This window comes from Lycorma delicatula, chromosome 6 (assembly GCF_047948215.1).
Source record: "Lycorma delicatula isolate Av1 chromosome 6, ASM4794821v1, whole genome shotgun sequence".
NCBI lineage: Eukaryota > Metazoa > Arthropoda > Insecta > Hemiptera > Fulgoridae > Lycorma > Lycorma delicatula.
The window spans coordinates 64317496-64345357 of NC_134460.1; the positions used below are offsets into that span (position 1 = coordinate 64317496).

At 29.1% G+C, this 27862-nt stretch overlaps 1 protein-coding gene across 2 annotated transcripts in view; it reads left to right on the plus strand.

The window, feature by feature from the left end:
* The first annotated feature begins 2027 nt into the window (after positions 1-2027).
* The window catches only part of Alg7 (Alg7 dolichyl-phosphate N-acetylglucosaminephosphotransferase), a 37178-nt gene continuing 11343 nt past the window's right edge, over positions 2028-27862 (plus strand). For both annotated transcript variants that reach the window (XR_012756911.1, XM_075369956.1), the window contains exons 1-4: positions 2028-2350; positions 5346-5460; positions 8526-8742; positions 25185-25416. Coding sequence is in view for 1 of the 2 variants with exons in the window: in XM_075369956.1 (XP_075226071.1) it covers positions 2178-2350; positions 5346-5460; positions 8526-8742; positions 25185-25416 (737 nt within the window). In the remaining variant the exon portion in view is untranslated. The remainder of the gene's footprint in view (positions 2351-5345; positions 5461-8525; positions 8743-25184; positions 25417-27862) is intronic.

Consider the following 27862-nt stretch of genomic DNA (forward strand, 5'->3'; position numbering starts at 1 on the left):
TATAAATAATGCTAATTTTAAACATATAACAAATTTAAGAAAATGGCTTGTACTTATGGCAATTCAGTCTGATCATTAAATTTGAATAATAATCAAATTTTGATTATTAAATTTGAATAAGTATAAAGCATCGGGCGCTCAATGCTTTATACTTATTATTCATTAAAATAAAATTGTAAATGAATAGTGTTACAAAAAGAATTCAAAACCTTCTTTCTATTAACTTAGATTAATTTTTTAAAGAAACTTATTCAATCCTTTGTTTCCATGAACCTAGATGATTTTCATGAAGTCATTTCATTTCTAGTTTTCATTAGCGTAGATGAATTTTATAAACAACATAATTTAACATTTTGTTTCTATTAAATTTAAATGATGTTAGTTTTTTTCATTTATATTATTTTACACATGTTATTAATTTTGTGTATGCATGCGCGCGCATGTGTGTGTGTGCGTGTGTGTGTGTGTGTGTGTGTGTGTGTGTGTGTGTGTGTGTGTGTGTGTGTGTGTGTGTGTGTGTGTGTGTGTGTGTGTGTGTGTGTGTGTGTGTGTGTGCATAACTACTCTCCTACTACATCATGCCTTCTCAATATACTATTAAATATTTAATCCAAAAATGGTTTTTAATAAACTTATTTTTATCACTTTCCATCTATCAACTTATTTACTTAATACAAAAAAAATTGAATGTAATATACACAACAATAGAAAAAATGGATATAATGGAAGGACCTCTCCATAGCGAAATTAGTGCTTACAATACTGCTAATTTTACAAGATTATTTTTAGCATTATTAAACTTTATACAGTCAGTTAGAATTTGATGTGGGCTTTATTTTAATAATTAATTTATAAATTCAATGTTTTCACAAAGCTCAAATTGTTAAATTCAATGCATAGAGAGCAAGATCCTATTGTTTGCAGAACTATGAATTTATTTTATGTAGAAGTGTCAATTAGTGTGCTGTTATATTAGTTTGTTTATTCTATGTATTTTATAGTGTTAAACTTTTGTGTGTGATCTTCAGGTGACAATGATATGTTGTTTAGTCTGTGTATCATATTTCTATAAACATAATTTATTGCGAGGATAATAGTTTGAGATATGATTGATTTTTTCTATCTGTCATTGTTGGCTTTTGTGTATTTTGTAGATGTGTTTTTGTTGATACAGTTATAAAAAATGTTATTTGTTTATTACATTTATTTTTGGCTATAAAGTTTATTTTGTGATTCATTTTATGTCCTTATATAAATAGGTGTTTAATTACTGGGAAAATAATGTTTTGCTAAAACTAAATCATGAAAACAATTCTTTGAACTTAATTTTGCTACAAAATTTATTAAAATATGGTAAACATTTTTCCGAATAACATACCAAAATTAAACATAATTTCTGAACAAATTTAAATTATGCATTAAATCAGTTTCTTCTGAAGGTCGAATATTTGAACTCACTTAATATTATTTCAACATATATTATACATTGAAATAATAGGTTTTGTATTACATAATTATAAAAGCATATAAAATTCATGTTATTATATAGTCATGGTATGTTAGTTTGCTTTAAACTTATTTAGCATATATTTCCTTTTGCAACAGTAAAAAATTATTCAAAAGAGTCATAAATAGTTTTTATTATAATTTTTTTGTAATTTATTTCTTTTTTTGACTGAAATAAAAACAGAAATAAAAATCCTTGGCTGGTTAGAAGTACTGCAAGCACCATTGCACCGTTTACTATTTGACTGTTTTGAAAATTTCATTAATACTGTATTATAACTGCTAGGCATGGCTTGTATTATGAGTTAATTATTATACTTTCAGGTCTTCTTTAGTTTACTTTGATAATTTACCATTTAATTCAGTTATTAATCGATTAAATAGAATTCTTTTATTCTAAATAAAAGAATTTATTTCATTTTCAATAGCATTTTATAATTATTTAACTGTTTCATCGATTTGTATCAATTGTATGCTGTAAGTCGATGGTATCGAAAGAACATAATTCGACCCTACACGCGCCGGCTCGATGTTCGGATAGGTTATGTGATGTAGCACTTGCTGACATGACTGAAATGTGGCGATTTTTTTATCAGAAAACTGAATTCTCTCTAAATAATTGTGGTTTATGATAATAAAGTGTGAATACTTCAAACTGTCTTTACCTTTACATGATGGCGGATACTTATAGTTCCTGGGAACTTTGGTTTCCTTTAGCTGTGAATTTAGCTATATCTATAGCTGTTTACAATTTTACAGTGAACTTAATACCAAAGTTACGAGATAAATTTATAAAAGCAAATTTATTTGGTACTGATATGAACAAACAGACTAAAGACAAAGTGTAAGTACAGCACTTTTACGTATTTTGTTTCGTATTTAATTCGTTGCTATTATATTCGTTTTCAGGTTAGACTGTGAAGCAGATTTATCTCTTATGTTAGTAATACTCAACAGGTCATTGCTAGGTGCATGGTTTCTGTGTGCGTCTTTTTTAAAAAATATTGTTAATTAACAGGAAAGATCCCTAATTGAAAATAAATATTCTTTTGCAATAGGAACTGACTGCCTTTACAGTATACATATTTCAGTTTATTTTTAAAATAATTTGTGATAAAATATGTTGTAAAATAAAGACAATAAAATGTAATCAACCTGCTAAACTTTTAAGAAAGAGTTCATTAAATATTTACAGTAATATGAAATAAAAAATTCTAGTTAGTTATTGATCAGTAGATGGTTATCTGACTGGTTATGTATTCTGATCATTATTTCTTAAAATATCATTATGATAGATAAAATATTTACTTTTTATAAAATCTGATGGAATACAGTTACAAGATGCTGATTTTTATTACGTTCTATCTATTAAATTTTGTTTTAAGATTTTTTTTAGATAGGTACTTATATTGTACCGTCTATCTCAGTTTAATTCTTAATACTCAAGGTGTGTGATAGAATCTAGAAGAATTCTAAAAATTCAGTTATGATTTTCAGGAAGCTTTCTAAACAATTATTTAAGAATGAAATCAGTTCCAACCAAAATAAGAATGAAATTAACCTTTTGTCTTTGTAGTTATGTATTCCCTAAATGTGTTAAAGGGTACTGATCAATATAATCAAAACCTATGAGCAAGCAAATATTAAAAAAACTAGCTTTTTAACTACCCAGAAATGTGTTTCCAGGTTATATCAGACAGTTTCATACATTATCACACTTGCCAACAAATTACACACTAATTTACTCTTTTCCCCATTACATGAAGAAAATAATTAACATTTTTCATCAAATTACTATATCCAAAGTCAACAACAAATGCCATTTTAAAATTAGTAGAAAATTTAGAATAGTCAACAAACTTTGCATGTGACATCATGTATAATACTCTACGCAAACATACAGCTTTTTTGTGCAAATTGTGTTTTAAATATATAGCCCTTATCAGCTGACTACTTTGAGGAACTCAATAACAAAATTAAGTATTTAACAGTTGTGATTTGTTGTAGAGGACTGCATGTTTTCATTTATTGTCAACATGATACATAAAATTTGGAATAAAAATAATTATGTAGACTGGCAGAAAATATGTATTATGAACACATATTAATCAACATTTACACAAAAGTTTCCACATTTTTATGAGTGGAAGGTTAGTATTTTGTTTCCTGTTAACAACAAATAAAATATACAAAATCATTTCAGATTTATTGATAAACGTGTTTGGATTTCATCAAAGATTACATTGGACATCTTAAAGTTCAGTTCTTTCAAACAATATGAAAAACCAATGGTATGAGAGTTGTTCAGAAACTCTCAGCCTGAGAACAGGGATGGCGCAAGTATGACCAAATATCTATGATATTTGTCAAGTATGTCATGTTTCAAACACGTATGTTTAGTTGGTTGTTTGTAGTGATAGAGTAAAGCAAACAAGTTTTGACATTTTCCAATAAATGTTTAAAATTGAAGTTTGAACTGTTTTAAAGAATTTTGTTTTAAAAAGTTTAACCCCAACGGACAAACAAAAAGAATTAGATTCTGCTTTAAAGGATTCTTCCCTCTTTTTTTCACTGTATAAAAGTGGGCTGCTGTATTTAAATGTGGTCATTGATCCTTTCATGATGATTAATTCTTAGAATACACAAAAATTTTGTCTATGACCGACAAAATTGCAACAAAAGTCCATAAGGTCATGTTAAATAACCAACTAAAGGTACACAAGCTTGTAAAAATCTCAATAAACCATGTCTACGGTTTAAAACTATGGTTAAAACTACATTTTACCTGTTTTAGGTGTGGAAAAGCTTTTCGCTTGATGGGTTTATTAAGAGCCAGCCAAAATTACATTTGACTGAACATGTTTTATGGGTGTTTATACCTATTTAAACATGATTCTGTGTGTTTCTTTGACATTTTATAACAGTAGATAAACATTAATTAGCAATTACATGGCAGAGACCAGATAGTGTATTGGAGCAGGTGAAAGTATAACTGCTTGGTGTGCTCTAACAAATTTCGGATCATATGCCTTTATTTCTATGAAGATAAAAGTCACATGATTGCAATCAATTCTGACCAATACACAACAGTGTTATAAGATTTCCTCGTTCCTGAACTGCTTCATCATTGGATATACTTCAATGAAGTATGGTTCCAGCAGGATGGAGAAATAGCCCACACCATCCGAGCATCCAGTGTTTTAAGAGATGTTTTTAGGGTACATGGTTCTCAAAGTGTATAGGACTATTTTTTTTTAGCGATATCCAAAGCCTAGAATGTACATCAATAACAGTAATGAACTCAGCTTCCATACAAAAATAAATAAGAGCCTTAATCCCAATCAACATAATTCAAAATCTGTAATACATAGTATAGCAGTATATAAAAAATGGTGCAGAACATATGTTATTTAAATTGTTTGATAAGTAATTTGAAAAAATGAAGTTACACTAATAAATAGCATTATATTTACTATCATTATATATTAAAACATTGATAAATTATATTTTTTATTTTGTTGTTAAAATCCTCAGGTTCACATAATTCATCCAGCATTATTTTTTCCCACCATGAAATGAAAGAATCTGATCACAAATAATTATTAAGAATAATTGATACAAATATTCTTTGCAGGCTTTATTAAATGTACAAATTTTTCATTTCTAAATTGAGCAGTATTTCTTAAATTCATTTATCCACTAAATTTTATGAATTTTATCAATTCAAATAATATACCGTAATTTAACAATAGATCTGCAGCTGATTATTTAAAAATTTTTATGAAATTATTAATCACTCAGAGTTTATTTATTTAATACTATTTATGTTTCTTTTCTAGACCTGAGGCGTTAGGAGTTGTCTCTGGATGCATGTTCCTTATTGCATTATTCTTATTTATTCCTGTACCTTTTAGTCATAAATTTATGAATAATGATGTCTTCCCACATCATGAGGTAAGCATGTTATTTTTAATTTTCTATTATCTTATCTTTTTACATTTAAAGTACTAGCTGTTGTAATCATCACAGTTGTGAGACATTTATTTTAAAAATTATTAATTTATTAGGTTGTATTCATTTATTCTAAATACTTTGTCTTGTAAAATTGTTATAAATATATTTTTAGTGTTATTTCATTATCATTACGATTTTTATATCTGCAAAGTATTGAGATTTCGTTCATTCAGTTAAGTTGTTCTCATAAAAATGCCTCAGAAAATATTTTTAATAAATATGAAAATGAAAGTAGAAATAACAAGAGTTTTAATACTAATATGAGTAAAATAGAATTTCATTATTTATATTAATTATTTGTAAAAAGAAATAATTGGACTTTCTCTATTGCCAGTAGTATTTTAAGTTTTCTAATTAAGACACATAAATTTAAAAAAACCTTTTCAATTTATAAAACTGCCCTTAGGCTTGGTTAAACTCATTAGGAATTCATGAATGAATCATCAAGTGTTACATAATTTCTTTCTGTTTTTTTATCTCTTAACCATAATATGTAGTTAATTACATTCAAACACTGTTTTCTTACCTGTTTTTATCATTAAACTTAAAAATGGAATGCATTTCCAAAAATATATTAAATTGTAATAAATAAGTCAATTTTTTATTATAATTTTTATGTAAATCTACATTAGATAGATCTCATTAAATAATGAGGCCTTTCTTATAATATTATAAGAAAGATTATAAACATAAAAAAAATTATAAGATAAAAAAATAGATATATCTAAAATCCATGTTATTTAAATACAAACACATGAAATAATATTAAGGAACATACATTGAATATAAAAAGTTAGTATAAACTAATTTATAATCAGAAGCCACTATTGAAAAGTTTTTTGGAGCATATGTTTATGAACACATTGAATAGGCTACAGATAAATTGTGTTTATTTTTTTTCAGTTAGTATTATTTAAAGATTCATCAACAGGGAAATACTGTTTCTATAAAAGAAAATCTTTAAACTGAATTTTAAATAAACTGGTGAGAGAATTTATTAAAAAATTGGAAAATATGTATAATTAGCTCTGGCTCTTTCTTTTATGCCAGAGTATTGTATTAAGTTTTAAACAAAATTTCTGATGTCTGTTTTGATAAAGATAGATGTTATTTTTTTAAGAATAGGTGACAATTTCTTTTAATAAAGATTGCATATTCATAAATATAAACACAAGAATAAGTTAACATAGTTAATTTTCTTAATATAGGTCTATATATGTAGCCCTACAAGAGTGGAATAAAATTTGGAGTAAAAATTACAACATTATTATTCAACTGACAAGCAAGATACTCTATTTATTTTTATCCAGTTAACTTTATGGCTAAACAAAGATATAATTCTAAAATTTTAATAGTTTGTAAGTACAAGATTTGGTTCTTCTTAAAGAAGAAATTATACTTTCAGGTTTTACAATTTTTTGGGCATATTGTAACTAGAGTATCTTGCTTATCAATTGAATATCAGTGTTGTATTACCTTCTCTATCTAAGATATAAGGTGCCAAAAATTGTACATTTTGAAAAATACTGCAAGTTTGGCTTTTTATTAGAAATAAAGAAAGAGGACATCAAACTTCAAAATTCATAAACAGGATCTCTAGAACTAGGTTAAGAAGGGATATAAATATTAGAAATAATGTCTGTTCCGTTCACTGTAAAATACTTGTGTTAAAATTTATAAAGTTTCCATTCTAAATACTCTAATTCAGATCTGATGTTAGGGCATAATTATACAAGGAGGGAAAATGATGCACATAAAATACTATGTAGTAAGTTTTACGATGTATTGAACTCAATTAGTTTCCGGGATTTTGGAAAAACCACAAATGCCAAAAAATGCAAAAGTTTTTATGATAGCATTGCAAAATTTAAGCTAGTGTGTACAAACAACTTAAGAAAAATTGATTTGAACTCTTAAAATATGAGAGAATGAATATAAAAAAATTATGAAAATCAAAAATGGTCATGCAACCACCATTAGTTTAGTGTTTGACAGTTTCTCGCTCAGAATTCTTTTTTGACAAAACCAATTGATGTGAAATTTGGACAGTTATTAGGGACTAGTGCAAGGAACAAAAGTTATATAGTGCTGATGTGTGCTTTTACCCTGGGGGTGGATCTCACGCCTTCTTGGGGGTAGAAATTATTACATTCAAAATAACCACAGAAATCGATGGAGGAATAAATTCTAAGCAAAAAATGTTCTATAAAAGTTTTTTGTAGGGTCAATATTTTTTGAGTTATTTGTGATTGAAAATGTGGATTTTTCATCCATCCATTGAAAAATTTTCACAAATAACTCAAAAACCTTACATTTATGGAAAACACATCATAAATTATGTTTCAGAATGTGGAAAAATGTTTATTCTACACATTTAAATGATTTTTAGCTACAAAACACATCTATAATTTTAACAATTTTTCATAAGGGGTGGTTATTAAGGGTTAAAATATTGCCATAAATTATATTAAAACAGTAAAGAGATATGCACCATTAAAACATTTCAAACTGTTGATAACTAATTTTTTTTTAAATTTCATCATAAGGGGTTGGTTTCTAAGGGTTGAAACGTAGTAAAACATCATAAATTATATTCCACAACATAAAAGAATGTTTACTCTACATATTTAAACATGATTTCAATCTATGAAACATTTAAATCTATGGTTTTTGAATTTTTTTTAACAAGGGGTAGTGTTCACCCTCAAAAAACAAAAAGCACACATCAGAAACATATAACTTTTGAAGCAGAGGGATTCAATTTTGTGATTAGGCATATAAGGTTAATCACAAATTTTCATAAAAATGGATGTCCGAAAGAATTCTGAGGTAATACTCTATTTTTACTGTCAAACACTGAACTACATTGGATGAATTGACATGGAATTCCTCTATCCAAAGAAAGTGTTTCTAATATTACACTCTTTTATTCATTGTTCATGTTTGTTAAATTAATTGTATATTATTAGTTAATGTATAATCATTATTTGTATGGTTTTTCAAAGTTTGTTGAGCTGATAGCTGCACTTCTTTCTATATGCTGTATGGTGCTGCTTGGTTTTGCTGATGATGTATTAGATCTCCAGTGGAGGTATAAGTTATTATTCCCATCAGTTGCATCTTTACCAATTTTGATGGTGTATTTTGTTAATTTCAATTCAACTACGATTGTAATTCCAAATCCTTTTAAGTACTGGTTGGGATTCTCTTCAATTAATCTTGGTTTGTTGTTTTTGTTTTCTTTTTATTATTTTTAGTTAGATTATTTCTGTGATTTCATGAATGACATAAATTTTATGAATGTGTTTGTTTCTTTTTAATTTCATCCTCAGTATTATGAAGATTAAACAAAAGGAAATAAAAAAGTTTGCAATAAAATAATTCAAGTTTTTGTGAAGCAGCTTAGAAAATATTTAACATGAAATGATGGGGATGAATTCATTTTTTCTATTAATCAAATTTTAACTTATCAATCCCATATTACACCATATTAGGTTTTGTAAAACATTATAATATACTATAGTAAGTGATCAGAATAATAAGAAATGTATTCTTATAAATACTGAAAGGAAAAAAAATAAAATCAAGCTTAAACACTTAATGATTTTTGAATAATATGAAGATAAAAGAGAGAGAGAGAGTATGTGTATGAGTACATCAATAATTGATAATTTAATTAATTGCATTGAGTTACCGTATAATAGTAAAGTAATTCAGTATACAGTACATCTTCATCTATAGTGCTCAGTCTGAAGATTGATTGGCAGCAGCTCTTCAAGTATCTCTTTTTAATGCTTTCCCCTCAGATCCTTGCAGCTTTCACGCCACGTTTCATAACTTGTAAATGTGTTATTCTCTGTCTCATTGAGATCTCCTGCTTCAACTTAGCCTTCATTATTATTTTTTTTATAGTATCATGTCTTGGTATATGTCCAGTTAATTAATTTCAACTTTTTATTAAAATTTCATCTCCTATATTTTTCATTTCTTCCTTATTAGTTGCTTTATCACACTACTTTTTTTGTGAGATTCCAACTTATCTACATATTATTACTTTCTCTCTGTTTATCCTTAAGTCAAATTCCATGCTAAATATTTACTTCATTTTATCTGACATTATAATGTATATTTATATGTTTGTTGCATATAAGTGTGTTGCAGTTGGTTACAGTATTTGGGAATGAATGAAATATATATGGTAAAAACAAAAACAATATTTTTTAAAAGTGTGTGGGGTAAAAAATGTTCAGGTACAGGAGCAAGTACAATTAATTACAATTTACCATCTCTGTTTACTTTCTCAGAGAAAGAATGGATTCCTTCCATTTGAAAATAACTTTGGGCATTCTTGGATCGCTCTATTTTTGTTATGATGTAAAAAGCCAACAACAGGGAATTGCTGTTCAGTAAATTTTTTATGATAATTGTTATTTTTCTGGTAAAACTTTCTTGTTATCCTTACAATTAAAACTGACATTGGATGGGATTTGAAAAATTTTTTATTGAGGAGCTAATCATAAATTATACAAGCATAAAATTATGGGACTACACCCCCTCCCTAAGAAGTTCTGTCGGGTTTTAGAATTCCCCTCTCCCATAGTTCTTACATAATGTTTGGTTCAACAATAAAATTAAAAATAATAAGAAAAGAAAGACTTTGCAAAAAATTTAATTTTTTAAATATTTCCATAAGTTCACAATTTCCTATAATATAAGTACTACATAGAAATTTCACTTTTCAATTAGTAAATTTATAACAATCTTCTACAAATTAATTTATTTTATTAATTATACAAAAAAAAAAATGCTGTAAATTCAGTAGTAGATTATAATGATCAAATTTGTTCTTGCAAAGTGGTTGTAAATCAGATGGTTTTAAATGTACTCTTATTAACAAACAAACATATAATATTATATGTATGATATGCAGAAAGTTTATTTTTAAAATAAATTAAATAACAGCAGTTTAATTACAAAAAAAAATATCTTGTATTATAATTATTATTACCTTTTACGATTGCTAGGTTTACTTTAGTTAGTCCATTGTCCAAGTCTCTTCAATGGGACTGTTTGGGTCTTGTGGTTCTCCCAGTACTTTTACATTCATTCCAATCTTTGTGTCCTTACTAATGTTGAAAATGTTTGTTTTGTGAGTATTTTCTTGTAAGTGTAAAACGAGTGTATTTGTTCTTGATTTTCTTGTTTAATTTTTTTCTTGTCTATGGTGTCTACTGGTGTAACGTCAATCTCCAAAGTATCAGTAAGGTAGTACGCACCTTTCTGTTACTATTTATTGATGCAGGTTCTTCCAATTCTTCTTTCGATTTTCTGGAGTGTGACTCTGATTGTTCATTCATGTGGGTGAGTGTTTCTGCTGCGTAAGTAGCTTCTGGTTTTATAACTCTTGTAGTAGGCATTTTTTAAGTCATTCTCTCATTATCATTTCCAAAGCGCAGTTGAATAATAGCGGTGAGAGTCCATCACCTTGGCGCAGTCATGTTTTTATTTCAAAAGGTTCTGAGAGCTCGCCTTTGAATTTTACCTTTGATTTAGTGTTTTTGAGGGTCAGTTTTATCATGTTTATCAATTTGGTATGTAGTTCAAGGTGTCTTAGAATTTTTAGTGGTGATTCTATGTGGATGCATTCATAAGCTTTCTTGAAATCTGCAATTATTATCATCATGTTTCTTATCACTCTGTTTCAATGTTGTTCTGTTTCTTTTCCTGTTGTAAACCATTATTAACGTGAGACTCATGATCTTGTCTGGACAGCTCCTCCAGGGTCTGAAATCTCCCTGGTATTCTGCTAGTTCTTTCTCAACTTGTGGATCGATCCTGTTGAGGATGATTCTTGAAAGAAATTTGTATGTTATATATAGGAGTGAAATTCCCCTGTAATTGTTAGGGTCTGTTTTGTACTTTTTTTTGTGTAGCAGATGGATGAGGGCTGTCATCCAGTATTCTGGTAGTTCTTTGATCCAGATATTGACAAGATGTTGATGAAGAGCAATTTTTGCTGATCTTCCTGCATGTTTCCAGATCTTTACAAAAGTCTGATCTTCTCCTGCTGCTTTGTAATTCTTCATCCCACCCACAGATTGGTAGATTTAATTTATTGGGGGAGGATTGATATTTTTTGGTGGTGTTGTGATTGGGGTGATGGTGTTGAAGTTTAGGAATACTGTTGGTTCTTCACAGTTTTAGTTTATTGAAATATTTAGTTAGGATTTCTGCATTGTTTGTGTTGTTATGGGCTAGTTTAGTGTTTTCATTCTTTATTAGTATGGTTGGGGGTTTGTATTTTAGGAGCTGATTTTAGAAGGTTTTGTAATAGTCTTTCAACTGTGTTTTAGTGAATTCTTCTTCTACAGCTATGTATTATATAAAAACACTATTATGTGGTCTGTAGCAGCTTTAAAACTAGGCACCCTTTTTTCTTCATTTGCAAATATATATGTGATATCATTCATTTTCATTAGAGATCTGTTTACAACAGAAAAAGAAACAGAGACATGCGTCATGAGACACAAGATAATGTTTGTAGACTTCAATGAAGCATATGATTACATCTTTATTACTAAAAATCCTAAAAAACCTTGGACTACATGCCAAATTAATAAACATAATAAAGCTGACCCTTGCAATTACTAAGTCAAAAGTGAAATTCAGTGGTGAACTCTCGAAACCATTGAGATCAAAACAGGGCTTTGCCAAGGTAATGGACTTTCATCGCTACTATTCAACTGCGCTCTGGAAATGGTAATGAGGGATTGAACCAAAAAAATCAAATCAAATAAACCAAGGCATTACATGGTAATGCCTTGATTTTGCTGACGACTTGGCACTGCCAGCAAATGATATTGATAAAGCTTAAATACAGGTATTAGAACTTCAAAACATTATAAATAAAATTAGCCTCAAAGTATCATTTGAAAAAACAGAAATTATGCCCCAAAAACCAATACAACATAAATGGTAATAAAGTCAGTATAGTAATCTAATTTAAATACCTTGGAGAAATATTAACAAACTAAATGAAAAAACCTCAGTCCAAACAAGAACAAACTAGCTTAAGCAAAAAAATTAACCTGGTACACCTTCAGTAAAAAAGTATATCCATAAACACAAAAATAAGACACTATATACACATTTATGAAAATGGTAGCCATATATGCAGCAGAAACACTTCCAACTGAACGAACAATCAAAGATCAACAGACTCCAGAAAATTGAAAAAAGAATTGGCAGAACCTGCATCAACAAAGTGTGCCAGAAAGACAGGCAGTGGTGGAATGTGCCCAATAAAGTCAAAGAGTTAGAACCCATCACTGATATCATGCGTAAGAGCAACTGATACTGGGTGAGGATACAAGTTGAAAGTACAGTAGCTAGCGCAGTACATTCTTAGCTTGAAAAACACCAAGACAGAATGCAGATGGATCAGAGAAATAAGAGAGGATGTGAAGGAAATTGGCCAATCAAGGACCAAGGACAAAAACATTTGCTTCATACTCACAAGAAACTCACAACATGAAAATTTTCAACAGCATAAAGGGCACGGAAATTGGAACATATGAAAAGGTTCACTGGAAAGACTGCAAAGCCCAAACAGTCCCCTTGAAGAGTCTTGGATAATGGACTAACTAAAGTGATCCTATGCAGTCATAAGAAATGAAAAAAAAACTTTCAGTTCTTATTTCCCACATTACTTTTTTCTTTAGCCTTTTTATATCTTTCAAATATATTTTCTATTTTTTTATTATATTACATACTGTTTAATGTTATAATTTTAATTGTTATGACGATTTTATCTACTTTCATATCTGATTCTCTTAGTTTTAAAGTTTTATGTTTTACTTGCGATGTAATCACATGTCTTGTATCTTTTGAAGAGATTGTTAGGGTTTTTAACTTCACTTACACCACTAAAACTTATTTGTGCCTACAAAAATATATTGATTATCATATAATTTATTTGAACATTGGTTAATAATTTTTATAAATTTAAATTAAAACAAAAATTTAAAATAATAGCATCATACAGAACAAAGTTCTCGTGGTTTGTAACAGAATTCTTTGACTAAAATTTTGAGGTAAATATTGTAAAAATGGTTTTGTAAGCAAACAGGTCCAGCAGTTGAAATATAAAAGAAATTAAAGAATTTTAAATATCCCACTGTAAATCCACGTTTGTATTAAAATTAAAAAAAAGTCTATTGCGATTTAATTGCAGTGATAGTAAATAGTTAACAATCTTGCAGTAAAACAGCATTCATGGGAAGGAAGGGATTAGTTTTGGATTATGTGAGGTAATGAAAACAATCTGTTATACTATTGCAAATACAAATAGACTATTGCATTCAGATAGACAGCAATAGACATAGTTTTCTTTAAATGACCTGTAAATTATTTATTTTTATTTAATTAAGAAATTATTATAAGTTGTTAATTAAGGATATACTGTAATACAGTAGGAAAATTTTACCTTTTATTTATTGTTTTATTTTACTTATTTAGTAAAAAACGTAAAAGAAACTACATGCCAATATTTAGGCATCATATTTATTTTAAAATTAAAAGTTTATTTTTTTAAACAATCAATACTGCTTGATATTAGTATTAGTTACTTTTGAACCATTGTAATTAGAAATCCATAAATATCAGAGATATCGTTTAGTAAAAATAAATAAATACAGAAAACTGGTTTTTATTTTTTCAGTTGTATATTACTGGTTGATGTTGATACTTTGTTGTTTTCAAATAAAAATTAAATACCTGCTTTTATATTTTATAGATTTTTTTTTTTTTTTAATTTTAAAATCTGAAACTTTTTATCAAATTGATAAAAAGTCATATCAGATCAATTTTGCTTTTTGCCTACTAAGGTTAGTTAGTTATTTTACCCTCTGAATGTAAGATGGATAGCTCTTGTACATGGATTAAGGGATTGGGGCTGACTGATATTTCATACTGAAATATTTCTGTTTTATATTTAATTTAAAACTGTGTAACTATTTTCTTACATAAATTGATTGACTTTGGTTTAAATCCATTTAAAAATATACTTATTTTTAACTATGACTTTGAATGCCAGTATTAAGAATAATAATTTATGCTGAGGTTTGCTGTGTTATCTGTTAAAATAAATAGCTGTCTATAAATTATGTTTTGGTTCACACAATAAGCTGTGCCATGTGTGGAGTATTTGTTGGTTGTTTTTTTAACTTACATAGCACACATGCACTTATGAAGTGAGACTCTATACTGCAGTACAGTGCTGCGCTGTGCTAGTAATGATGCAGTATTAGATTGTTAATTACAGCTGTACAGGTCCTGAAGTTTTGTTCTCAATTTGTTTCATGTGTGTTTACTCCTGGAGAAGTACACTAAAAAAAAAAAAAAACAGTATGGACACCACATGACTTCCTTTGTATGTCTATTAAATTACATATACTCATTTTTGCTGCACTTCATTTAACCTTATTTCATTTGAAAGTGAGATATGAACCTGCAATTCTTTAATAAAAGTGGAAAGTTACACAATTGCTTAAATATTCGTTTTTATTAACACATAAATATTTATACAATTATTAATTCAACAATCTTACCCAAAATATTAGGTTAGAGTAAAAGTCCCTTGATTACTCTTTAAATAAATTGTTTACCAAATAATACACTAATAAAAACTGATTTTTCTACACCGTAAGGAGAAAATTAATATTTGTAACCAGTATATAGGTGTTCACTAAATGGAATAGTTTAATTTTTATTTATACAACACACCAGAAATCTTGTGCATATTATGCACAAGTGAAAAGAAATGTTAAACAATCACTTTAAATTGAATACAGTTCAAAAATGTATTTTATCTTTCTGTCAAATAATTAAATAAAATTATTTTTTTGAATTACAATTTATATATGAATTGCTAAGAAAATCCAAAAATAATACGATTCTAAATTATAATTTTCAATTAATATTAAATAAGCAGATGTTTCACTAAATCTATTACATATACACACATATGCAATGCCTATTAAATTACATTTACACATTTTTAAATGTACATAAAATTTTATTTCTCCAATAATTTTTTTTCATTTTTTTTATCATTGAATTATTTTATTTAATATAAAAATTTTTTTCAATTGCAGGTTAATAATTATTAAGTCAATATATTTAAATTAAAAAAAATTGACATATGCACATACAAACATACATACAGATGTCACGCTGAAACTAGTCAAAATGGATTCAGGGATGATCAAAATGGATATTTCCATTGAAATGTTTCATGATCACTTTACTTCGTACAAGGAAGTAAAAAGCAATTAATTAACAGAGTTAATAATTAATTAATTAGTGTAAAGAATACAATAAAAAGAAAACGTTAATTAAACTTTAATATTAGTAATATTCTTTTAGTATTTTGTTTTAGTTTTTAAGTAAAAAAAATGTTAAATTATAAAACTGTATGAGAGGCTATGTATGAGGGTGAATCAAATTTAAACGGTAATTTTGCTATTCTACGCAGCAAGCAGTTCTGAGCTGGATGGCGGAGTGGGGGGTTAATGTTCGGTGTGTTAGAGAGGCGGTACCAGCTTGGTTAGCTCCTTTGCTCTGTTTTGTCGTCAGTACAGCCATTGAGTGAGCAAGAGGTTCCGTCATCTGTTGCACAATGTACTCGTATAATCATAAAGTTTTTAAGTAATGACATTAAACCCACGGAAACTTTAACTCTTTTGAAGGTACAATTTGGGGATACCACATTGTTTCAGAACCGAGTGTGTACGTGGGCGAAGAAGTGTAGAAAAAAAAGTCATGATCGACACCCAAGGTTAAGTCTAACAGCTGACAACATATGTGCCATTCAAGAGCTTATGGAAGGTGATCGCCATTTCATTGGAAGAAATTACATCAGAAGTGGGTATCAGCTATGGGAGTGCTCAATCCATTATCACTGATAATCGTGGCTTTAGAAAAATTAGTGCTTGATGGGTTCCGAGATTGTTGACCAAAAATCAGAAACAGGTCAGATTGGAGCTCTATGCGAGACCTCTGGATCAGTTTTAGCAAGAAAGGGATGATTTTTTGAGGTTCATCATCACATGTGATGAGACATGGGTCCATCATTACACTTGGGAATCAAAAATGGTGAGTAAGGAGTGGCAAAGAAAGGATGATGGCTGCCCAGTGAAGGCCAAATCCCATCTGTCAGCTGGAAAAGTTCTTGCAATGGTTTTTTTTGACTCAGGGGAAGTTTTACTCATTGATTTTCTCCACAATCAATGAATAGTGAATGCGGTTTACTATTGCCAGTTGCTGCAGTTAACAAAAGCCATCTACTGAAACAAAAGACGGGGTATGGCCATCAGAGATGTCATCCTTCTCCATGACAACGCCAGGCCATACACTGTGATTTTGACAAGGGATAAATTGGAAAAATTGCACTGGGAAACCCTCAACTGTGCTCTCTACAGTCCAGATTTTCCTCCTGTGACTATTGTTTGTTTGCCCCTCTTGAAAGAATCGCCTGGAGGGGAACGATATGAAAACAATGAAGACATTGATGTTTTCAGGAAAAGTATAGGGACAAGGGAAGCAATTTTAGGCCTCAGATTAATAGTAGAAGGAAGATTAAAGAAAAACAAACTAACATACTTGGCGTTTATAGACCTAGAAAAGGCATTCGATAATGTAGACTGGAATAAAATGTTCAGCATTTAAAAAAAATTAGGGTTCAAATACAGAGATAGAAGAACAATTGCTAACATGTACAGGAACCAAACAGCAACAGTAATAATTGAAGAACATAAGAAAGAAGCCGTAATAAGAAAGGGAGTACGACAAGGATGTTCCCTATCTCCGTTACTTTTTAATCTTTACATGGAACTAGCAGTTAATGATGTTAAAGAACAATTTAGATTCGGAGTAACAGTACAAGGTGAAAAGATAAAGATGCTACGATTTGCTGATGATATAGTAATTCTAGCCGAGAGTAAAAAGGATTTAGAAGAAACAATGAATGGCATAGATGAAGTCCTACGCAAGAACTATCGCATGAAAATAAACAAGAACAAAACAAAAGCAATGAAATGTAGTAGAAATAACAAAGATGGACCACTGAATGTGAAAATAGGAGGAGAAAAGATTATGGAGGTAGAAAATTTTGTTATTTGGGAAGTAGAATTACTAAAGATGGACGAAGCAGGAGCGATATAAAATGCCGAATAGCACAAGCTAAACGAGCCTTCAGTAAGAAATATAATTTGTTTACATCAAAAATTAATTTAAATGTCAGGAAAAGATTTTTGAAAGTGTATGTTTGGAGTGTCGCTTTATATGGAAGTGAAACTTGGACAATCGGAGTATCTGAGAAGAAAAGATTAGAAGCTTTTGAAATGTGGTGCTATAGGAGAATGTTAAAAATCAGATGGGTGGATAAAGTGACAAATGAAGAGGTATTGCGGCAAATAGATGAAGAAAGAAGCATTTGGAAAAATATAGTTAAAAGAAGAGACAGACTTATAGGCCACATACTAAGGCATCCTGGAATAGTAGCTTTAATATTGGAAGGACAGGTAGAAGGAAAAAATTGTGTAGGCAGGCCACGTTTGGAATATGTAAAACAAATTGTTAGGGATGTAGGATGTAGAGGGTATACTGAAATGAAACTACTAGCACTAGATAGGGAATCTTGGAGACCTGCATCAAACCAGTCAAATGACTGAAACAAAAAAAAAGAAAAAAGAAGACATTGAGGAGCGTGTGTGCAATCAATTGACGGCTATCCTCAAACTTTTTATGAACAAGGAATAGTCAAGCTTCCAAATCGGCAAAAATGTGTAGATTGTACAGGAGAAAAAAAATTACAACTTATATTTGATTCACCCTCGTATGTTATTTTTTTTAATAAATTATCTAGTATTTTATCATTTTCCTTTTATGTATTAGTAGATTAAATTTTTTTGGAGCTACAGTTGTACTTTTAATCCTTATTTCCATTGTATTAGTACTATTATCTAATTTTTTTTTTTTTATTTGGCTGATCTTTTTCATTATAAAAAACTTAGCTTAGGGATGACATTATAAAAATACAAAAAAAATTTCTGCGTTGTATATTTTACAATTTAAGTTTTGTTAATTCTTTAAAATTTTTCTTAACAGATTGAACTAATAATTTTTTTTATTTTTAAAACTCTGTTTTGGTCTTATATTTCAATATAAATGTTTTATATTTTTACAGTGTTTGTTTAATTTTAATTAAATTAGACTCAAAGTGACACTTTCGTACACAAAAGAAAGATATTTTGGAGGACACTATAATGAAATAACTAAACTTCATTGAAGCAAAACAGAATAACATTTAATTTAGAAAACGTTGAATAATAGTTTAGCAATGAGTGTGAAACTGAATTTGAAAAAACTTGGTATAATTTTGGGTAGCTTTGCCCTCTGTGTGAATAAACCTTTGTTAGTGAACTATGGTTGTTGCGGTTTAAATGCAGTTCCCATACAAAAAAATAAGCGTGACTGTGGACAAAATCAGTACTCTATGCATAATCAACTATAGAGACTGTAGCAATTGTAATTGTACTTGCTTTGAGGGCGTACAATCTCAAAATAAATATAACTTATTAAAATCATATTGTGGCTTTCTGGTTTTTATGAGGATAAGTTTTTTTTTTACATGTGCACTTATTTCTTTGAACAGGTGTTACTAAACGATGAGGGATACACCAAATAATCTGCTGCTTTATAAAGAAAATATTTGTGTTTGAATTATAATATGATATATTAACAAGAATGAATTTGTTTACTCAAAAACTTGAATATGCTAATGATAATATGTGTTTTTATATTCATCCATCCGCTTGCACACTTACTTCTGAAATGGTACTTCCAATCATAATTTCTTTATCTATCAATGTTTTGATCCAACATTAACATTATCCAAATTCACACAAATTTACTGCAATATAAATGCTTTATATATATATATATATATATATATATACATTTATATTGCAGTAAATTTGTAGAGAGAGAGAGAGAAAGAGAAAGTGTATTTATTTGTATTATATATAGATCATTTTTATTTCAACTTGCCACAGTGATCAACTGGATTAAATTGGTTTTGTGGTACTCTTAATCAAGGTTTAGACTTAAATGTGATTTTTTTTTTAGTGATGAAATATTATTTTTTACCCTAGAATATGCATAATTACTATTAATTAAGCTATTTTTTATATTAATATTTAAAATTCACCTTTTGATTGGATATTGATGTAAAATTCAGATAGCATTTAAATCTGAGTCTAAGTTTTCCATGTTTATATTATTATGTGCTTTGTTACTTAAGCAAAAAAGTTGTTTTTTTTTTTTGTTTTCTTAGTGTGTTTTTGTCATTGTATTTTCCAATAAATTAATGTAAACTGTTTGATTGTGCTTTCACAGTATTATACAGCATGTATCAAAAAGATTCATCCAATAACTAATGGCTTTATTTTTTTAACGAATTAGCATATAACCTTGTAATGAATTATAAAATGTTGAATTACATGTTGAGTATCAGATTTTTTCTTTAAATTTTCACAGATGTTTGATATGATCCTCTCTGGATGCATGGTTGTACATCTACAAGATAGTCAAACTCAGGCACTCGGCATCTTCATCCGACACATGTGAACAACTTTCAGATTTCCCTTTACACAAGCATCCTATTTTTTAAAACTGTTGGTGCCATTGTTAAATGCTCTGAGCAGGGGTATGTGCAGTGTCAAGGAATTGTTAACAAAAATCATGCTGTACATCCCAACCCTGTAGGGGGGATAAATGGTAATGTCACCTTGTGACATTACCGGTCGCCACACCACCCCTTCTGTTCCAAGCTCTGAGGGACTTTACCAGAGGTCGTTTGTAGACCCTCTCACTGATTACATCTCACAGTCATCAGCCTTAGTCGGAATGCCACCAATGTAAATGCCTCGGTAGACATTTGCATTAGTAAAATACATATCAAATTTCGCCTTCCTGTAGGATCATGCTGCAGTCATCACAGCTTCACTGTTGTTGAAGCATCCTGACCCCACAGGGTAAAACAACCTCCATGTGATGTGACAGTTTCAGTCGCCATGCCACCCATTATGGGCTTTACCAGAGGTCATCTTCAGAACCTCAGCATAACACTTTTCAGTCTAGCCTCAGAATGCCACCAATGCAAATGCCACAAGCAACATTCCCATTGATTTACTACTAACATAGACTCTGAACAAAACACATTTAACCAAGTCTCAAATCTGAAACTGAAAAATCTGAGACTAGAGGGTCTGAATGACTCTCTAAGAACAAAGGAATTGAATTCTATCTACGTGAAAGGTAAAGTGAGTTTGACACACAGTAAATCCTAAAATGCAACACAAAAACACCAAAAAAAACATAATAATAACAATAAATATTGTAACATAACAGTAACGTAAATCATAACTAATGAAAAACAAACAAATCTATAACCAAACAGAAACAAAAATAGCAACTGTTTAACAGACTGTAGGAATAAAACCAAACATAAACAAGAAGAAGGAAAGTCCAAACGGAACATTTCACCTCTTCATCGATTCTTTCTTTCGCCAGATATGTGATAAAACTTTATATGAGTGTCCATTCGGCCTGGCTCTTCCAAGTAACATGAAAATCGAGTGTTGACCTGATTCAAGCCAACAAATGGTCTCTGTGTGCATTGTCATACCTAGCACATTCATGATATACATTGTCTAATAATCCACATTGTGGACACATACCACAGTTCGCCAAGTCGAATTTCTGTAGTCTGTCCCAAAAAGCATCATGCCCTGAAAGAAATTGCATCACATACTTGTGAAAACACAGAGTGTTTTCTGTTGCAGGATGACATATTTGACACAGATTGAAGGGAGCATGTCACAAGAGTAGCACCTGCAAGTAACCAAGTGAAACTCTAGATTCCCTGCTCTTGTATCCTACATTTGTTAGTGGTGATCAGTTGAAGAGTTAAAACCTTTTGAAATCAGATGAATTTTTTTGATACCTTCTGTATAATTCACTTTTTCTGTTAAGATTATATGCTTACTTTTTAAAAACACATAAAGAATCAATTATATTGTAGTTTATTTTTATGTTCATCTAACTTTTAATATTACTAATAACTGATTAATTTATAATCCACTAATTTATTGATGACTGTTTTTCCATGAAAAAATGTAAAGATAATGTAATGTATTATGTTGTCAAGATATATTATGTATTTTAATATATTATTTTCCCACTTGTCTTGACATTTTTGATTAATGTGTTTTTAATATGATAATTTTTTTGCATTCTGAATATAGATTTTTCTTGATAAATTTTGGTGCAGTAGTACATTATAAAAAAACTGTACAAATATACTAACTTCAGTTGCTTTATTTAGCCTATGTCAGTCAATATTTTTTTTTGGTTTTTCTAAAAAGATAGCAGTATTTTTTGAAATTATTTATTGATTTTAACAATCATGTGTGGGAATGTAAAAATTGACCAGTCCATTCAGTTACTTTTTCTAACCATGAGTTACATGGTATATGTATTTTGTAGTTGTAGACAAGTTGTTTTTTCTATGATTACTTGTATATTCTTATATAATTCTAGCATTTCATTATGCTTCTTTCCTACCAAATAGGATATTCTATTGGAAGACTGATCTACGACATTCTAATGTGGTTTTATGTCACATTAGTATTTATTATGAAACTCATCGGGTTGGTCTAATGGTTAACTCATTACAAATCAGTTGATTCCAAAGTCGATAGTCTAGGTTCAAATCCTAATAAAGGCAGTTACTTTTATATGGATTTGAATACTAGATTGTGGATTCCAGTGTTGTTTGGTGGTTAGGTTTCAATTAACCACACATCTCAGGAATGGTTGACCTTAGACTGTGCAAGACTACACATCACTTACATTCATACATATCATCCTCATTCATCCTCTGAAGTAATACCTTATGGTGGTTCTGGAGTCTAAACAGAAAAGAGAGAGTATTTATTATGAAAAATATAGATGTGACAATGGTTTTAAGTCATAGTGTGTTGCCTATTGTCATATAGTGTGTTGTCATAGTTTATTGTCTATTGTTGGATTCATATCTATCAGTATGCTATTCTACCACAACACAATCTACCCAGCAAACAGTTATAATAATCAAATCTGTTTTGCTGCCGGGAATAATTTTTAGTTAATGAATAACACAAAAAAAGCTAATTTAATTAAGAAGAAATTAGAAATATATATTGTCAATTCACTGATTTTATTGTTAGTTTTGCAACTTTATAAATGTATTCTTCAAAATAATCATGTTTAATTTTTAATATATCTCCAATTTTTTTTTTTATACCTATAGTTAACAAGCATTTTACATGCACAGATGTATGTTAGTTTTACCTCTGATTTAAAGGCCTGGGGTTAAGAACTAATTAACTCTTGATTTAATGAACTAAAATTTTGTCTCTTATACATTTTAATGTTTTTAATGACAATGTCTTAATTTCACCACAGTTTTCAGGTTCACACTAGTGCAAAAATGTTTCTTTAGATTAAAAAATGTAAAGGATATTTTCTATGTACATTACTTATTTCAGTTAGTGGAAAAATTTACCTATAATTTGTATTCCCTTAAATTGTGTACAAGGCCACAAACATGGCTGATGACTAAAAAAAAAAATAAAATATTTAACCTATTGCATATCATCTGGACTATAAAAAAAATTATTTGTAGGTTTAGAAGATCTGTAGCTTGCAAACATCCAGAAAAAATTAGTTTAATATTCCGCTGCTTACACTTGACATCACAATTACTACTTCATAAAAACTGCTCAAAAATAATTGTTTCAGTCATTTATTACGCATTTTACATTTAAATTTGTTGTACATTTTGATTAGTTTTCATTGGCACACTTCATTAGTTTTCTAGAAATATTTGATATCTGTTAAATATTGCTTTCAAACTTTCTTAGAATATTTGAGATTGCATTTGAAATATGTTTTTACTTAAAATTGTTCAGAAATTACTGGATACTCAAAAAGTTCTGTGATAGGTTTATAGTGGCATATTTCTGTGTGACATTTCTCTTCAGTCTGGTCCCACATTAATATAAGGTCTCAAAAAAAAAAAAAACATTTTTTTTGTATTTTATTCTATAATAAAATATAAAAAAAGTATAGATCAAGTATTTGAATCATGAAAAGTGTATTAATAAATTATTACATTTTCTTTCATAGAGTGTTTATATATTTCCCGTAAGTTAATTCCTGAATCTCAAACTGACAGAAACAGATAAATTCTGCTACTCAAGGATTTTATATTATATTGCTGAAATTATATATCCTATAATTTCAAAAATAAAATATATAAATTAAAATAAAAGTAAAAATATCTAAATTATATAGAAGGGAAAAATTGTGTAGGCAGGCCACGTTTGGAATATGTAAAACAAATTGTTAGGGATGTAGGATGTAGAGGGTATACTGAAATGAAACGACTAGCACTAGATAGGGTCTTGGAGAGCTGCATCAAACCAGTCAAATGACTGAAGACAAAAAAAAAAAAAATATATATCCTATCTAATACATATTAGTTTTATCTTTCATTTATTTTTTACTAGACGAGAAAGAATAAAAAAAAATGCTTAAATATGTAAATAATCAAACATAAAATTTTAGTGCTTGGTCTGATGTTATACAAAATAGGTCTTTATCGATTTAATAGTGATGTTATATGTATTATATATATATATATATGTGTGTGTGTATGTGTGTGTGTGTGTGTGTGTGTGTGTATCCAAGACAAAAATATAACACAGTTTGTCACCAACAGTACAGAATTCAACAATGTCTCCTTATGCTTATTGGTTTTTCATTTAATAGCGCTTTCGAGCGTTTCCCTCATCGTCAGTTAATGTTTTTTTTTTTTAAATACACATCAAACTCAAAACATAAAATTGTCAACATAATATAAAAATATGTAGTCAAAAATAAAAAAATTCCATGTTGCCGAATTTTATGTTTTGAGTGTGATGTGTAACTTTAAAAAAATTTTTTTTTATTAATTGATAATAAGGGATACCCTCAAAAGCATGTTTAAATGATAAATCAATAAGCATAAGGTAAGAGGCATTGTTGAATTCTGTACTGTTAGCGGAAAATTGTGTTATAATTTTGTCTTGCACATAATTAGTACAGAGGTGAATATGGACAGATATAATAACAAAAAAAGAATTGATTTTGCTAAGTTAGTATTTATATATATAGTTTATATTGACATGCCGGCCTCCGTGGCACGAATGGTAGCGTCTCGGCCTTTCACCTGGAGGTCCTGGGTTCGAATCCCAGTCAGGCATGACATTTTTCACACGCGCTACAAAGCATTCATCTTATCCTCTGCAGAAAAAAATTGCTTAACTGCAGACCCGGAGGTTAAACAAAAAAAAAGTTCATGTTGACATAGACATTGCAGTCTATTATTGATTTAAAATGGTTAAATTAATATCATGTGTTATTTGTAAGCATGTCTGTGTTTAATCCATTTACATTTTAAGAATATTTTCTGTTTATCGCCTTTAGATTTGTATTCTAATAAAAGTGTTTCCTTGCAGGTATTTTCTACTACATTTATATGTGGATGACGGCAGTTTTTTGTACAAATGCAATTAATATATTAGCTGGTATTAATGGTCTGGAAACTGGACAATCATTTGTGATTGCTTGTTCAATTGCTTTATTTAATTTCCTTGAACTAAGTGGTGATCTGTGGAAAACTCATCAGTTCTCTCTGTATTTTATGTTACCTTTTATTGCTACTAGTTTAGCTCTTTTGAAACATAATTGGTAAGTTTTAATTTATTACTCTTTTATTTATCCCTTATTCTAAATCATTCTAATATTATGGTCATTTGCTACTTTAAGTAGTGGAACTTTGTCATTTAACTTGGGCAATTTATGGCAATTTGTTTGTTAAATCTGGCTTCAGCTATTGGTATTTCTTGATGTACAAAACTGGTACTATCAATAAGAAAATTTTGTTGGTATTAAATTCCAAAACTGAAACATTTATTGAACAATATTTGATGTAGTTGAAAATACAATATTTCTTCAAAGTTTCTTTTTGTATACTTTTTTTTGTTATGATAAAATTACACCAACTAACAAATTTTTATGAGATTGTCATTCATGAATTCAAATTAATGTGAGATAATAATAACAAGGCGAATTGCATTAAACTTTTACTTAACTAAGCACTTAACTATGCTAATTATCTCTTTTGTAACAATCTATCCAAAAAATAATATTATGCAAAAATTCATCCTGTTTGCAATTTTTGTGAAACTTTTCTTTTGAGATTGACTGCAGTTTTTAAGTAGTCTCCACCACTGAATAGAAGGAAATGATTTCAAGTTAGTTTACTGCTTCAGTGCTACTTGGAGATACTTCTGTTTGGTGAAACAACCCGTATTATCAGTTAGTAGCATGACAAAAGGCTCTGATTTACATTTTTACTCCTGTTATGTAAAGAAACAAATGTTGATTACTTCCTAGAAAGAAGGAAAGTATTTTAAATTAGTTGGTACATTCCGTTTACATGGAATAATTTCCAGCAATTATTCTTATAAGCATTCAAATCTTTAAATCCTATTTGAGTGTGAGACTTCGTACAGGATTTCTCATTTTATTGTATATAATAAAATTTATCCCATAATTGTATTTCACTACTATCTCATGATAGTAGTAACATTTCATTATGGTAATATTTACCAAATAATATAATATTAACTTTAACAAAATCTTCTTCTAAAAAATCATCATGCTTATTACAACTTTTTATAATGATAAATTCATTATTTTGGAAGTTAGATATAAAGTGAGATTTTTAAAATTGAAATCTTACAGAGATCATGAGAACTGTTTAGTTGTGCATTTCCATTACATAATGTCTAGATTATATTTTTTTAATATTCTATATTAGCAGGATGGAATTCAGTCTTGTTGGTTTTTTTTTAGATGCACTAACACTGTTCACTGCATAATTGGACTATGTCCAGAAGAATAATTTGAACATTTTAAAAAAAGAAGTGGTTCCTTTATTTTTTTTGTTATGACTAGCTTTTATTTTTTATCAGACATTCTTGTACAATACAAATTGATTTTCTTTTCTTTGAAGTTTTATAGTTTTAGCATGTTTTTATATATGTATTTGATAGTAAAGTCCAGTTTCACAATACTGTTTGTATGTATATTGTCATGTGTTCGTGGTTCAACAAGGATATTGAGATGTAGCACATGTAAAAATTATTACAATTACAATTTATTACACTTAAATAATTTATAACATACAAAATAGTAGTAACTCAAAAAACAAAATTAATTTAATAATTCAATAATTAATACCAAAATACAACTCTGATTTACTATACACCTTACAGTAGCAAATAGAAACTAATATAGAAATAACTGTAGATTATAACACAGTTATAATCACAAAATCAACAGTTAATTTTATGCAAGAATTGTTCTCTTGTAATGTTTATAAAAAGAACTAGCTTAACACTTTATAAATGAATAATGCCACTTTGACTCCTGTTCACAAAGAACTCCAAAACTCCTGTTCACAAAGAACCACTTTCCAAAATGGATTACTCGTGGTGCTCTGTTTGCTTGTTTGTTATCACATACTCACTGTGAATGCTCTTGCACATTTGATCATATTTATCACAAACCATTCTCATGTTTATCGCACATTGGGCTGAACTCCTTTATTACACACTGAACTCGTATTTATCACACACTAAACTGATTTGTCACTCTGCTGGTCCTCAGCAGTATTTATATCTCCGGGCCTAGTGCCTGGCCTACAGTATCAGTACCACACCGGCCCTTTTGTTTGTTTGGTCAAGCGTAATAATTTACATTGTCCATGCCTTCTCCACTTTTCTATAAATCTTTTTTAAAAAGAATTACTTTGTCGTTTCTAATATATTTTTTCTTTCTTTTTTTGGCAGCTTTTCTACCATTAAATATTTATTACCATTAACTTCTAATGATGCCTTTTCTGACATCAGAGCAGACAACTTCTAACAATATTTGTCCCCATTGCTGCAATCTTCAAGCAGCTGTACGTGTAAAGTCCACCACCCTCTCTGTTTTATTGAAGAAAGGAGCTCCTATGCAAGATGTGATTGGAAAGTTTTAAGACTGGGCTTGTAAGTTCATGGCAATACTTACAGGCTGTTGTAATGGATCTCTTTAAAGTAGTCCTCTTCTAACTGAACTCACTGAC